This window comes from Microcaecilia unicolor, chromosome 3 (assembly GCF_901765095.1).
Source record: "Microcaecilia unicolor chromosome 3, aMicUni1.1, whole genome shotgun sequence".
NCBI lineage: Eukaryota > Metazoa > Chordata > Amphibia > Gymnophiona > Siphonopidae > Microcaecilia > Microcaecilia unicolor.
The window spans coordinates 56,226,599-56,240,451 of record NC_044033.1 but is presented as its reverse complement, the minus strand read 5'-3'; the positions used below and the strand labels follow the sequence as shown (position 1 = coordinate 56,240,451).

At 41.8% G+C, this 13,853-nt stretch overlaps 1 protein-coding gene across 1 annotated transcript in view; it reads right to left on the bottom strand.

The window, feature by feature from the left end:
* Positions 1 to 13,853, bottom strand: part of AHCTF1 (AT-hook containing transcription factor 1) — a 553,711-nt gene that overhangs the window by 342,431 nt on the left and 197,427 nt on the right. The window contains 5 exon segments of the mRNA XM_030195951.1: positions 1,020 to 1,110; positions 9,574 to 9,702; positions 12,748 to 12,809; positions 13,230 to 13,411; positions 13,519 to 13,651. Of these exon segments, the coding sequence (XP_030051811.1) occupies positions 1,020 to 1,110; positions 9,574 to 9,702; positions 12,748 to 12,809; positions 13,230 to 13,411; positions 13,519 to 13,651 (597 nt within the window).

Sequence of the window (13,853 nt, the reverse complement as noted above, 5' to 3'; positions counted from 1 at the left end):
TGCAGAAGAGGATATAATCAACCTGAAGCAGTCACTTCAAGGAGCAAATTTTGGGAGGTAAAAGCAGTGGTGAGCACAAAAACAGGAGGCAAGAATGGCACACACTGAACTTTGTCCCTCCCGATCAGCTTCTTCAGTAAACCCCATCCAGCCAACAGTGGAAAAAGTGCTTAAGTGCATCATCTTCTCCTATAGCACAGTCAAGCCTATGTTATTTTGCAGTTTACATTGTGAGACAAGGTCCCACAGTATGGTGTGCTTAAGTGTTTCTGCAGCTGGGCTGAATATGCTAATTGAAGAACAGAATCAGGAGGCAGCACAACCACCCTACTAGTTTTAAGATCAGTGTTTGCCTAGCTAAAGTCCTGCCACTAGGAATTAAGTTTTTTTTTTTTTTTTTTTGGCAGGGGGAAACGGAGGGCACAGGGGAAGTGCAGGAGAAGGAAAGCAAGTTAGGAAAAAGAAGAGGAAGACTTGGGGTGGGGAAGGGTGGAGAGTGTTCCTCTGAGCCCTCTATTGCATTCCCAACATCCTAGCTGCAAACTCAGATCAGATGCCCCCCCCCCCCCCCCCAACTCTCTTCAGACTAGATGCTCCTCACTCATATTCCTGGTGCACACCAGACTCTCCCCTGGAACTCTGACACACACATTTAGCAAAGTTACAAAACCTGCTATTCTGGACAAATAAATGTCCAGAACTTTGCAAATTTGTATGCAGAAATCCACTAGGAGTAAACAGTGCAGTGAATGCAATCAATATATATAGTTTATAGTAAACCATAAACTTAGGAGTAAACAGAGTATATGTAATCAGTATGTACAAGCAGAATGGCTGTAGTGATCTTGTGGGTTGCAGTCAGGCACAATGAGGCGCAGACAGATGAATGGCAAGAATGAGAGATTAAAGGCAGGGAAGGGACTCTAGAAGACATCTGGAGCCCCAGAACACACTTTCTGCCTTTTACACTAGTAAAATATACCTGAACAATCAAAATTTGAGGCTAACATGCAGTTTACCTTCAGCAGTCCACTGCTTGATGCATCCAGTCAGAAGCCCCAAAGAGCTCGTCTCTACAGCAGCTGATAAGACAGCCTGCAGTTGCTCTTCCTAATCAGTATACAAAAATATATGTGATTAACTTTAAAGAAGTTCTGCTTTGGAAACCACCAAAAAACTGATAAGGTCACTGATGATTTACTATACTAACAGTGTAATAGCCAGTAGCACAATACAAAGTCACAACACAATATTTAAGATAACATCCCTCTCTTTATAATCTGAAGCAGCTGGCATCCTGCACATTTAAAATTATTTTGGGACACATACAACTCGTGGTGGTCAAGTTTTTAAGCTGCTGACAGCCACTGGCTGAATTAACCCTGGACATTTGATGTTAGCCACCCATTTAAATACTGCTGAATATTGCCAGATCGCCAGCTCAGCAGGGTTTAACCAGGCAGGAGCCTTGCCTGTCCAGTTAAACCCTCATGAATATTGGGCCCTTTATTTTTAAGCAGGTTTCATGAATTGGATCATGAAATCCACTGGGCTTGATAATTTGAGCAACAGAAAAAGAGGCAGACAATGTAAGTGTCAACCTGGGATCTCATCTTTTAACCAAGTTGGGGTTTTTTGTTGCTGTGTTTTTTTTTTTTTTAAACATCCATACAGCTATCAAAATTTAACTAGGCCACTGTGCAAAAATAACATCTTGTGTCCCCCTACTCACTGATGTTTGGATTTTAAACATTATCTCACCTGTAGATTATCCCAGTCTCCAAGGAAGCCTGATGTAGCTGACTCACCACTGTTAAGGGTTTCTACTAGGATTCCATGTAGCTTACCCCTGTGTAACTATGGCTTTAACCATGGCAGCTTAATGCAGCCCTACCAATACTGTTAGGCTTTAATCAAGATTGATAACATAAGGGCAGTATATATCAAGTGGAATGGATGAATAAATAAAAAATATATATAGTTACACCTTCTGTCTAACCGCTAGTTTGTGATTTTCTCTTTGCCATTACAAATTTCATACGTCATTTTATTTACCTACCTTTCCCAGCTAGTATTACTTCTTACGTGCCTTTTCCACTCTGCTGTATGTCTGTCCAATCAAATTTATACTGTAACATAGTAGATGACGGCAGAAAAAGACCTGCACGGTCCATCCAGTCTGCCCAACAAGATAAACTCATATGTGCTACTTTTTGTGTATACCTTACCTTGATTTGTACCTGTCCTTTTCAGGGCACAGACCATATAAGTCTGCCCAACACTATCCCCGCCTCCCAACCACCAGCCCCGCCTCCCACCACCAGTTCTGGCACAGTACCATTCTTGCAACTACTGCCAGTGTATTGTTTCCAACATTCACCACTCTCCTGGCAACATTTCTCTTGTTGCTTTTGTACTTTCCTCCCTGCAATTTCCAGTCATTTATGTTTGTTCAAAGATGCTTGGCTCGGCTGCCTCTCTCCTGGGCCATAAGAACCATGTGAGGCTGGATGGGAAGTTTTATTTAAAAACAAGCAACATATCTCTCATTTTATCATAAAAAAAACTGAAGGAGGCTCATCATTCTTATTATTTTTTTATTTTATTACATTTGTACCCCGCGCTTTCCCACTCACAGCAGGTTCAATGCGGCTTACATATTATAGAACAAAAAAAGTGAGAACGAATGAGGATACCAAAAATTGTATTTATTCGTATAAAAAAATGATGAATGATGACCCGACACGGCCGTGTTTCGGCCAAAAGGCCTGCCTCAGGGGTCTTTTACAACCTCAGGAAGTATGATGTACGTACGCTCTGAGAAGAATGATGAAACTGGACTCACTTGGGTCTCCTCTCCTCGGAAAAAAATTTTTGTGTAATGACCAGGAACAAGCCTGCAATACTCCTCTCATAAAAGACGTTTGCAAATTTGTTCTCCTCACTTTTTTCGTTCTATATCTCACGGATCCGTGAGGGTTTGCACCTTTTTTTTGTTGCTTACATATTATATACAGGTACTTATTTGTACCTGGGGCAATGGAGGGTTAACTGACTTGCCCAGAGTCACAAGGAGCTGCCTGTGCCTGCAGTGGGAATCGAACCCAGTTCCCCAGGACCAAAGTCCACCACACTAACCACTCCTCCACTACTTTGATTCAGAAATCTATTAACCAATACAAAACATTGTTTTCCGTGAAATAAAGCCAGGACTGTTTAATGGAAGAACTGATTAAAAGATGCAAATTATCCCTATCAACTTCAAAGCCCAGAAGAGCTGGTAGAATAGTGAGAAAGACATATTTTGAAAGAATTTTCTCCAAAAAGTTCCAAATATCTAAGTCTCCCTCCCAGCAGGCACTGAACAGAGTCTTGAATCTCTCTGCTCTTTTAAGAGTGGATGCAATCCTCTTCTAATGGTGCGGAAGCTCCCGATTCTCAAACTGGGCATCTTTTGGATTCTATATAGAATCTGCCTTTTGGTTAATAGGAAACACAGAGGCAGGGTATCCCACATGATCATCTTCACCTCCTTCAGGATTCTGTGAATAGGCACTGCCATAAACTCCTTGGATGGGTTGAGAAATTGAAGAATATCCACTGTTTCTGCTCTGGACAACTCCACCGCCACTAACTTAAAGGAGATTTTCTGAGCCATCTCCCTCAAAAAATGAATAAATGAGCGCTCCTCAGTGGATACTTATGTCTCTAGTGAGGTAAAGGGGGATCTGAAGCACAGTGCAGGGACCCCCTCCTCTGAGAAGACCTTTAGCTCTTCCTTAAAATCCCTGAAGCACTCAGACCCACACAAATACTCCATAGGAGATACCTGACTTGATGTGTGTCTCAAACTACTGACGCTGTCAGGCCTTGGCTGGGGTTATCAAGACACTGAGGACTCGATGACTCAGGGAAGCTTCCTCCCCCAATGCATAGGATATCAACATAGATCTGGGCAACACTGAATCTGAGCATTTTCAAGACTTCCATGATGAAGGTCTCCTGTAGGCAATGCATGGGTCTTGGGGACAGCTGGACCTCTCCTTATCTCAATATTGAGAAAGTCAAAGTGATCCATCCTGTCCTCAAAGTTCTGCGAGAGCTGCTCCTCAAAGGATGCCATTGACAAAGGTGTGGGCATTACAGTAGGGGTGGCCCACGTCATCTAAGTTACTTGGGGTGTACTGGAACCAGGATATCAGATCTGTGGAGGCTGTTGTAACATAGTAACATAGTAGATGACGGCAGAAAAAGACCTGCACAGTCCATCCAGTCTGCCCAACTAGATAAACTCACATGTGCCACTTTTTGTGTATACCTTACCTTGATTTGTACCTGTCTTTTTCAGGGCACAGACCGTATAAGTCTGCCCAGCACTATCCCCGCAAGCCAACCACCCGCCCCGCCTCCCACCACCGGCTCTGGCACAGACCGTATAAGTCTGCCCAGCACTATCCCTTTTATCTGTCACATTCTCAACCTCTCACTTTCCACTGCAACTGTCCCTGCTGCCTTTAAACATGCTGTGGTCACACCTCTCCTTAAGAAACCTTCACTCGACCCTACTTGTCCCTCTAATTACTGACCCATCTCCCTCCTTCCTTTTCTCTCCAAATTACTTGAGCGTGCTGTTCACCGCCGCTGCCTTGATTTTCTCTCCTCACATGCTATTCTTGACCCACTACAATCTGGTTTTCGCCCTCTCCACTCAACCGAAATTGCGCTTACTAAAGTCTCCAATGACCTATTACTGGCTAAATCCAGAGGTCAATATTCCATCCTCATTCTTCTTGATCTTTCCGCTGCTTTTGACACTGTCGATCACAGCATACTTCTCGATACCCTGTCCTCACTTGGATTCCAGGGCTCTGTCCTTTCCTGGTTCTCTTCCTACCTCTCCCTCCGCACCTTTAGTGTTCACTCTGGTGGATCCTCTTCTACTTCTATCCCTCTGTCTGTCGGCGTACCTCAGGGTTCTGTTCTTGGTCCCCTCCTCTTTTCTATCTACACTTCTTCCCTTGGTTCATTAATCTCATCCCATGGCTTTTCCTACCATCTCTATGCTGATGACTCCCAAATCTACCTTTCTACCCCTGATATCTCACCTTGCATCCAAACCAAAGTTTCAGCGTGCTTGTCTGACATTGCTGTCTGGATGTCTCAACGCCACCTGAAATTAAATATGACCAAAACCGAGCTTCTCATTTCCCCCCCCCAAACCCACCTCCCCGCTCCCCCCGTTTTCTATTTCTGTTGATGGCTCTCTCATTCTCCCTGTCTCCTCAGCTCAAAACCTTGGGGTCATCTTTGACTCTTCTCTCTCCTTCTCTGCTCATATCCAGCAGATTGCCAAGACCTGTCGTTTCTTTCTTTACAACATCCGTAAAATCCACCCCTTTCTTTCCGAGCACTCTACCAAAACCCTCATCCACACCCTTGTCACCTCTCGTTTAGACTACTGCAATCTGCTTTTTGCTGGCCTCCCACTTAGTCACCTCTCCCCTCTCCAGTCGGTTCAAAACTCTGCTGCCCATCTCATCTTCAGCCAGGGTCGCTTTACTCATACTACCCCTCTCCTCAAGACCCTTCACTGGCTCCCTATCCGTTTTCGCATCCTGTTCAAACTTCTTCTACTAACCTATAAATGTACTCACTCTGCTGCTCCCCAGTATCTCTCCACACTCGTCCTTCCCTACACCCCTTCCCGTGCACTCCGCTCCATGGATAAATACTTCTTATCTGTTCCCTTCTCCACTACTGCCAACTCCAGACTTTGCGCCTTCTGTCTCGCTGCACCCTACGCCTGGAATAAACTTCCTGAGCCCCTACGTCTTGCCCCATCCTTGGCCACCTTTAAATCTAGACTGAAAGCCCACCTCTTTAACATTGCTTTTGACTCGTAACCACTTGTAACCACTTGCCTCCACCTACCCTCCTCTCTTCCTTCCCGTTCACATTAATTGATTTGATTTGCTTACTTTATTTATTTTTTGTCTATCAGATTGTAAGCTCTTTGAGCAGGGACTGTCTTTCTTCTATGTTTGTGCAGCGCTGCGTATGCCTTGTAGCGCTATAGAAATGCTAAATAGTAGTAGTAGTAGTAGTATCCCACCTCCCAACCACCAGCCCTGCCTCCCACCACCGGCTAAGCTTCTGGGGATTCCTTCCTTCTGAGCAGGATTCCTTTATGTTTATCCCATGCATGTTTGAATTCCATTACCGTTTTCCTCTCCACCACCTCCTGCGGGAGGGCATTCCAAGCATCCACCACTCTCTCTGTGAAAAAATACTTCCTGACATTTTTCTTGAGTCTGCCCCCGTTCAATCTCATTTCATGTCCTCTAGTTCTACAGCCTTCCCATCTCCGGAAAAGGTTTGTTTGCGGATTAATACCTTTCAAATATTTGAACGTCTGTATCATATCACCCATTTCTCCTTTCCTCCAGGGTATACATGTTCAGGTCAGCAAGTCTCTCCTCATACATCTTGTAACGCAAATCCCATACCATTCTCGTAGATTTTCTTTGCACCGCTTCAATTCTTTTTACATCCTTAGCAAAATATGGCCTCCAAAACTGAACACAATACTCCAGGTGGGGCCTCACCAACGACTTATACAGGGGCATTAAAACCTCTTTTCTTCTGCTGGTCACACCTCTCTCTATACAGCCTAGCAACCTTCTAGCTACGGCCACCACCTTGTCACACTGTTTCGTCGCCTTCAGGTCCTCAGATACTATCACCCCAAGATCCCTCTCCCCGTCCGTACCTATCAGACTCTCACCACCTAGCACATACGTCTCCCGTGGATTTCTACTCACTAAGTGCATCACTTTGCATTTCTTCGCATTGAACTTTAATTGCCAAACGTTTGACCATTCTTCTAGCTTACGCAGATCTTTTTTCATGCTTTCCACTCCCTCCGGGGTGTCCACTCGGTTGCAAATCTTGGTGTCATCCGCAAAAAGGCAAACTTTACCTTCTAACCCTTCAGCAATGTCACTCACAAATATATTAATAGAATCGGCCCCAGCACCGATCCCTGAGGCACTCCACTACTCACCTTTCCCTCCTCCGAGCGAATCCATTTACCATCACCCTCTGGCGTCTGCCCGTCAACCAGTTCCTAATCCAGTTCACCACTTCGGGTCCTATCTTCAGCCCGTCTAGTTGTAAATGCTCCAATGCCAAGGAAAATTAGTAGTCCTCACACTGAGGACACTTGGTGAACACCAGCTATCTTGGTGCCTCAATGCATTCTGTGCCATGCTCTGACGAGCGATGTTTAGGATACTGTGCTAGCTTGGCACTGATGAAAATCAGGATGAATCCTCTTTCTTCAGGCAGGAATTGGATGCTAGTCAATACCAATGCCCTCAATGTCAATGCATCCATAGAACCCCTATGCAGCTCCAGGCCCCACTGAAACCAGTCAATGGACCAGTCTCAGCACCTAAAAGCTTTTCCTTCTCCTTTTCTCTGCCACAAATCCCTCTGAAATCTAGGAAAACAAAATACAATGAGAGGTTCATGGTTGGGTTCCAGGTACTTCAAGCACCAATTGCATCCATTATGGATATAGTCACTGAGGGTCATCTTAGAGATGTTGTCCAGAAAAATAATCACAGCAAAAATCAAACCACTTAATGATGAAAAATATCCAGATGGGGAGCCTGAGGTCTAAAAATGGCCTACACCAGGCTAATGACAAAAATAAAAAAAACTTGAAAGATACCAGTAAAAACCTACCTAGGCACATCTAATGGGGGAAAAAAAGACTTCATGACTGCTACAGAACTTACATAGTGAAAAACCAATCCCAATCACTGAAAATGTCATGTAAAGGTGAGTGTGATGTAAAACCCATCCATTCAGCTCCATGGAAAACGGATGACTGAGGGGGTCCCATGTGACAGTGGTAGGCAGAAACAGGCACACTTGCACAATGAGGCTCTCTAGAATGTGCACACTCATGGATGGCACCAGGAGATGAGGCTTCTTTTGCCATGCAGCCTACTTAGGGACTCTGATGTGGTGACTAAACACTCCTTCAAGGCTGACTGGACTGATCAAGTGATCCACCACTTCAGACATCTTGGAGAGGTTGTTTGCCTTAGCTTGAGGACTTAAGTCTGGCTTGGGCAGCACCCAGAGAAAGCAGCCAGCTTCATCTGTATTCAGATGTGGTTGGGAAGCATATCCCACTCTTGGTGGTACTTCAGTAACTCATCATTGCTGTGAGTCCTGGTGAGTGCTGTGGACCTAACAGTATTCTCAGCTGTTCTGATCTCTTACCCTACTCTCTTCTCCCAAAATACAGGATTGCCTAGTAGATTTGTTGTTTGCCTAGTTCCTGTTCCGTGCCTAGATTATTCTGCTGTTCCTGTTCTTGACCTGTGTCTGATTTACACTGCTGTTCCTGGTTGCTCATCTTCCAAAATAATTTCTGAGTTTCTGATCCACACCTGGTCTGCTGCAGCATCTTCATGGTTCTTGACCCACACTTTTATAAGGCATGAAAACCACCACCCCCCCCCCCTTTTTTTTTTTTTGCAGGAGTAACCCCAACAACAACTCTCAAAGTCCAATGGATGCAAGCTGACTTTAGTAGCCTACAGAACTACACTGCCCTACAACGCGAGAAGGAAGTCCACCCACATATACTCAAAAGTAAGTACTTATCTTTAATCTAGAAAGTTTGTCCCATTATAATGTATACTGGACCACTGGATCACTCCTTCAGGATCACCAATATTTCAGAGGCAAAAGGCAGTAAGCTCTTTGCAGAGAAATCAAAGAAAACATGCCCCCCCCCCCCCCCCCCAATCTTCCCACAAATCGGCCAGAATGGACTTACTTCCCTGCAAGACAGTATGGATGTTCCTTGTCAGCTGTGGATGCTAGTACTTTAAACATGAATCACTTGGGACACTAGTAGCAAGCATGGACTTCAAAGAACTTCCACCCTTGCTGAGAAAGATCAAATTGCTCTTTCCTCACTGTTTACTAATTGGCCTCAGATTTCTAAAATAGTGCTTATGATACTTTTTGCTTTAATCTTGTATCACTTAAGATCCTCATCTTTCAATACATTACATTCAGGGGACAGCAGTCTTTCCCAGGGCATGACAGTTCTCCAGAACAATGTAACAGTATGTAAGCATTTCTTCTGGCACAGGGTTTCTCAACCTACTTCTTGGGACACACCAAACCAGTCTCATTTTCAAGATATCCACAATAAATATGCATAATATAAATTTACATACACTGCCTCCATAATATGAAAATCTATCTCATGTATATTTATTGTAGGCATCCTGAAAACCAGACTGACTGTGTGTCCCAAGGACTGGGATGAAAAACCATGTTCAAACATATACAAAGTCTGACTTCACTAAGTATAATCTACACAGGAATACCTGCCTGTAAAATTTGTACTTCTCTGTCAATGCAAGAAAAGCAAAATATCAAGAATTACATTATAGTATGTTTTAAGTGACCGCTTAAATAAAAAGTATCATAAGGGTGTATGGATCTTCTAGACGGTGTCCATGCAATTCAATATGGCCTTACCTGGCTTAAAATAGATGGCTGGACATCAGCAAGCCTTGGGGAGAGCAGGCCAGCAACAAGACACCTGTTATAGCCATCAGGAATGGTTTCACTTAAAGAAGGACCAGATTTTTTCAAAAACTGCAAAGTCTACAAAATAAACAAACAACTAGCTGAAATAAATCTGACAATTATTGTGATTCACATGTATAATATAATAAATTTTGTAGCAAGGCAAGCTTAGAACATCCTAACTCTGTCACAATACAAGTTCTATGGTGAGCGCTACCAGTAAATCTGAGAGACTGATATCATACACCACATAAGCTGGCTTAGCAGTAAGGTTCATTCCTGTCACAGCATGTGCAAAACTAGCCCACTTGGAGAACTTGCTCCAAAGTTCAAAAAAGCTTTGCACAAATACTTAGAGAAAAAGTCCATTAAAAATTATTAGCCAGGTAGACTTGAGAAAACCATCACTTATCCTTGGGAATGAGCTAAAAGAAATATATCCACTTTTTGGGATTTGCCAGGTTCTTGTGATTTAGAATGACTGCCAATAGAGATAGGAAGCTAGAACAAAAGAATTGCCAAACTGGGTCAGGGTAAAGATCCAATTGGCGATCCAATTGGCCTCATATGCTTTTTCTAATAGTAGCTACTCCAGGTCATAAGTACCTGACAAAATCCAAAAAAGTAGCAAGATTCCATGCTACTTTACCCCTAGGGATAAGCAGTGGCTTTCCCTGGGTCTACCTTAATGATGGTTTATAGACTGTACCTCCAGGAATTTGTCCAAACCTTTTTTAAAATACAACTACATTAACTGCTTTTACCACATCCTTTGTCAACGAGTTCCAAAGTTTAAATATGTATTGAGTGAGAAAAATCTCTGTTTTTAAAAAAGGATTGCTATGTAACATCATGGAGTGTCCCCTAATCTTTGTACATTCTGAAAGAGTAAACAATCAATTTACATTTATCCATTCCTCATGATTTTGTAGACATCTATCTTATTTCCCCTCAGCTGTCTTTTCCCCATGCTAGAGTCCTAACCCCTTTAGCCTTTCCTCATGAGTCATTCCCTGCCCTTATTTTAGTCACCCTTCTTTGCAACTTCTCTAATTCCATTATCATCTTTTTAGAGATGAAGTGACAGGATTACACACAATACTCATGGTGAAGCTACATCATGGAGCAATACAGATACAGTATGGTTATTTCTTTTATAATCTATTCCTTTCTTAGCAGTTCCTAGCATTGTTTGCTTTTTTAGCTGCCACCATACACCGAGCAAAAGATTCCAAAATATTATCCATGATGATGACACCTAGATCTTTTTTTTCTCCGAGTGGTCATTCCTAATGTGGAACTTAGCATCGTGTAGCAATAAATTTGAATTATTATTCCAAAAAGTACATCACTTTGCACCTGTCCACACTAAATGTCATCTGCCATTTCAATGACCAGACTTCCTACCTCCCAAGATCCTTCCACAGTTTCTCACTGGTCACATGCAATTTAACAACTTGAAATAATAATGTGCCATTTGTAAATTTGATCACCTCACTCACTGTTCCAATTTATAAATATGTTAAGCACTGGCCCCAGTACAGATTTCTGTGCTACTCCGCTATTCACCTTCCTCCATTGAGAAAACTGTGCATTTAAGTTACTCTTTTCTATCCTTTAACCAGTTCCCAATCCACAGCAGGATATTGTCTGCTATCACACTGCTTTTTAAATTTCCTCAGGAGTCTCTCATGAAGGACTCTGTCAAAAGCTTTCTGAAAATCTAGATATAAAATACCAACTGACTCACCGTATCCATGTTTGTTCGCATCTTTAAAAAAATGTAGCAGACTGGTATCCTATTAAGCCATGTTTTTCTGAGTGTTTAGTAATTCTGTTCTTCATATAAGTGTAACATTTTTGCCAGCACTGACATCAGGCTCACCCCAGTACCCTTTTTAAAATACTGGCTGGCTACTTTCCAATTCTCAGGTACCGTGAATGATGTTAGTGATAAGATTACAGATCAGTATATGTAACCTGTTTTTGATTTTTTTCAGTTCTCTGGTGTGTATAACATACAGTCCAGGTATTTGCAGCTCTTTAGTTGCTGATTTGTCCTATTACATCTTTCAAGTTCACCAAGATTTGTTTCTGTACCTCCATATCATTACCTTTAAATACCATTTCTGGCATGGGTAGCTCCCTTGCATAATCCTTAGTGAAGGACAAAGCAAAGAATTTATTTTCTCCTCTATGGTTTTTATGGATTGTGGTCATAGTTTGTCTTATGTTCTTATATCCTTTCCTGAAGCATATCTTCTGCTTGAAATACTTCTGAATATCTAAAAACACTCTTCTTTCCCTTTAGGGCACTGGCTAGAACTGCTCTGGACTGTAGCAAGGCTTTAGTCTATGCAGAACAGATAGTGGCATGCAGGAAGCTAAGTGGTATAGAGGCAGAGGGGTTAAAGTTTGTTGAAACAAGTCCACACTTTTCCATATATCAAATACCAATTCAAAAGCATAATTATTAACATGCCGATTTCCCGTATAACGAGGGATTGCTGTAAAGTGATTTCACTTTATCATACCTACTTCATTGTCAAGCTGGATCCCTACAAAGGGCATTTACCCCAAATTCTATATACTGCACCCTAATTTCTGTGTGGAAATCAAAGCGTATTCTATAACAATGTGTGTAACTTAATTGGTTAACTAGATAATCAGTGCTGTTAATTGAATGTTAAGCAATTAGCACTAACTGGCATTAATTACAGTTTATGCACACAACTCGCTAAGTGTATTCTGCAATGTGATGCACATAAATTCCAAGTCACATAGTTGAAACGGGGGCATGTTATAGGCGTTTCTAAAATCTATGCACATTATTATAGAATACACCCGCTCTGCACCTAATATAGGCATCAGATTTACACCAAGTAAAACATGGTCTAAATGGACCCAACCAAATTTGGTCAAGTGTAGAGGTACTCAGCATATTCTATATACAGCGCAGAAATTTCAGCCTATTCTGTAAAATTTATGCATTTTTTTCCCGCGTGGATTTTTCAGGCGCCATATATAGAATCTAGCCCTTAATGTGAAATGCAATGCTAGTTGCAAAATGCAATCACTAATGTAGCTTACATAACAAAGCTTTTAATATAAATATTATCGTACCTCCTTCTGAAACCCCGTGCAAGTTATGTGAACAATTCCTGAATTCAACAAACATGTGGCATCTGAAAAGGAAAATTATGCACAGAATCTCATAAAAGCTTTGTAACTGCATCAGTACAAAAACAATGTGCTTGTCAGCTAACCTAAATAGCCTCAACACTTGCACAATCTTTCGAAAATGAAATGTCATTTGTGGTCATACTTTTCTGCAATTGTCAAATCTATAGAATTTGCTTTTGAATAAACTTTATGCACCTAAGACCCTGTACTAAGCGATTTAAAAAAACTATATGCATCAGACAACCCGATTGGTTTGGTAAATAAATGCACTTTAAGAGTCTGAAAAAACTGAACTGTTTATACTGCCCTGACATTTAATTTATCTGCAATAATTCTACAAATACACTGACCCCAAAAATACATCACAGAATATTTCAATTTTGATATAAATTTAAATAATAGGACATAATACAAATGCATACCAAAATTATATGTGCTTGGATTAAAGAACTGCTCAGGAGGTGGATATGATGGAGGAACCCCACGACTTAAACTTCGTTCATGTACCAGGATATCCAAAATGTAGTGTGGTGAAGTCATGCTCACTACTGTATCCAAAGACCATAAAGCAAAATAGGGGCAATTATGGAGAAATTCACCTGGTCTGAATAAAAAATAAACAGCAGAGTATGTGTGAATGGGTACACTGCTTTTACTTCTGAACGAACAGTAACAACAATAAATAAAACAAACTATAATGCATTCCCTTACCTTAATGAATCTGGCATTTGAGCATGATACCAACGATTTATATCAAAGACACCCAAATAAGTAGAAGGTTTTCCTTGTCCATATGTATTCACTTGCCAGCAGAAGACTGAAACACTGGTGTCAGGTGAAGTGGCTAGGAGGAGAAAAAATTGTTTTCATAAGCATAAACCTAATATTCTAGTCTCAAGCCAGGTACATTTAGAATGATAATGCTCATTATTCCTTTCTACACTACATTTGCAAAAGTTAATTTGCAGAAACTGAAAGGCCTGTGCAGTAACTATTGGGCATGTCCATCATCTCTCCTTACAATTACCTACTCAGAAAACATTTAC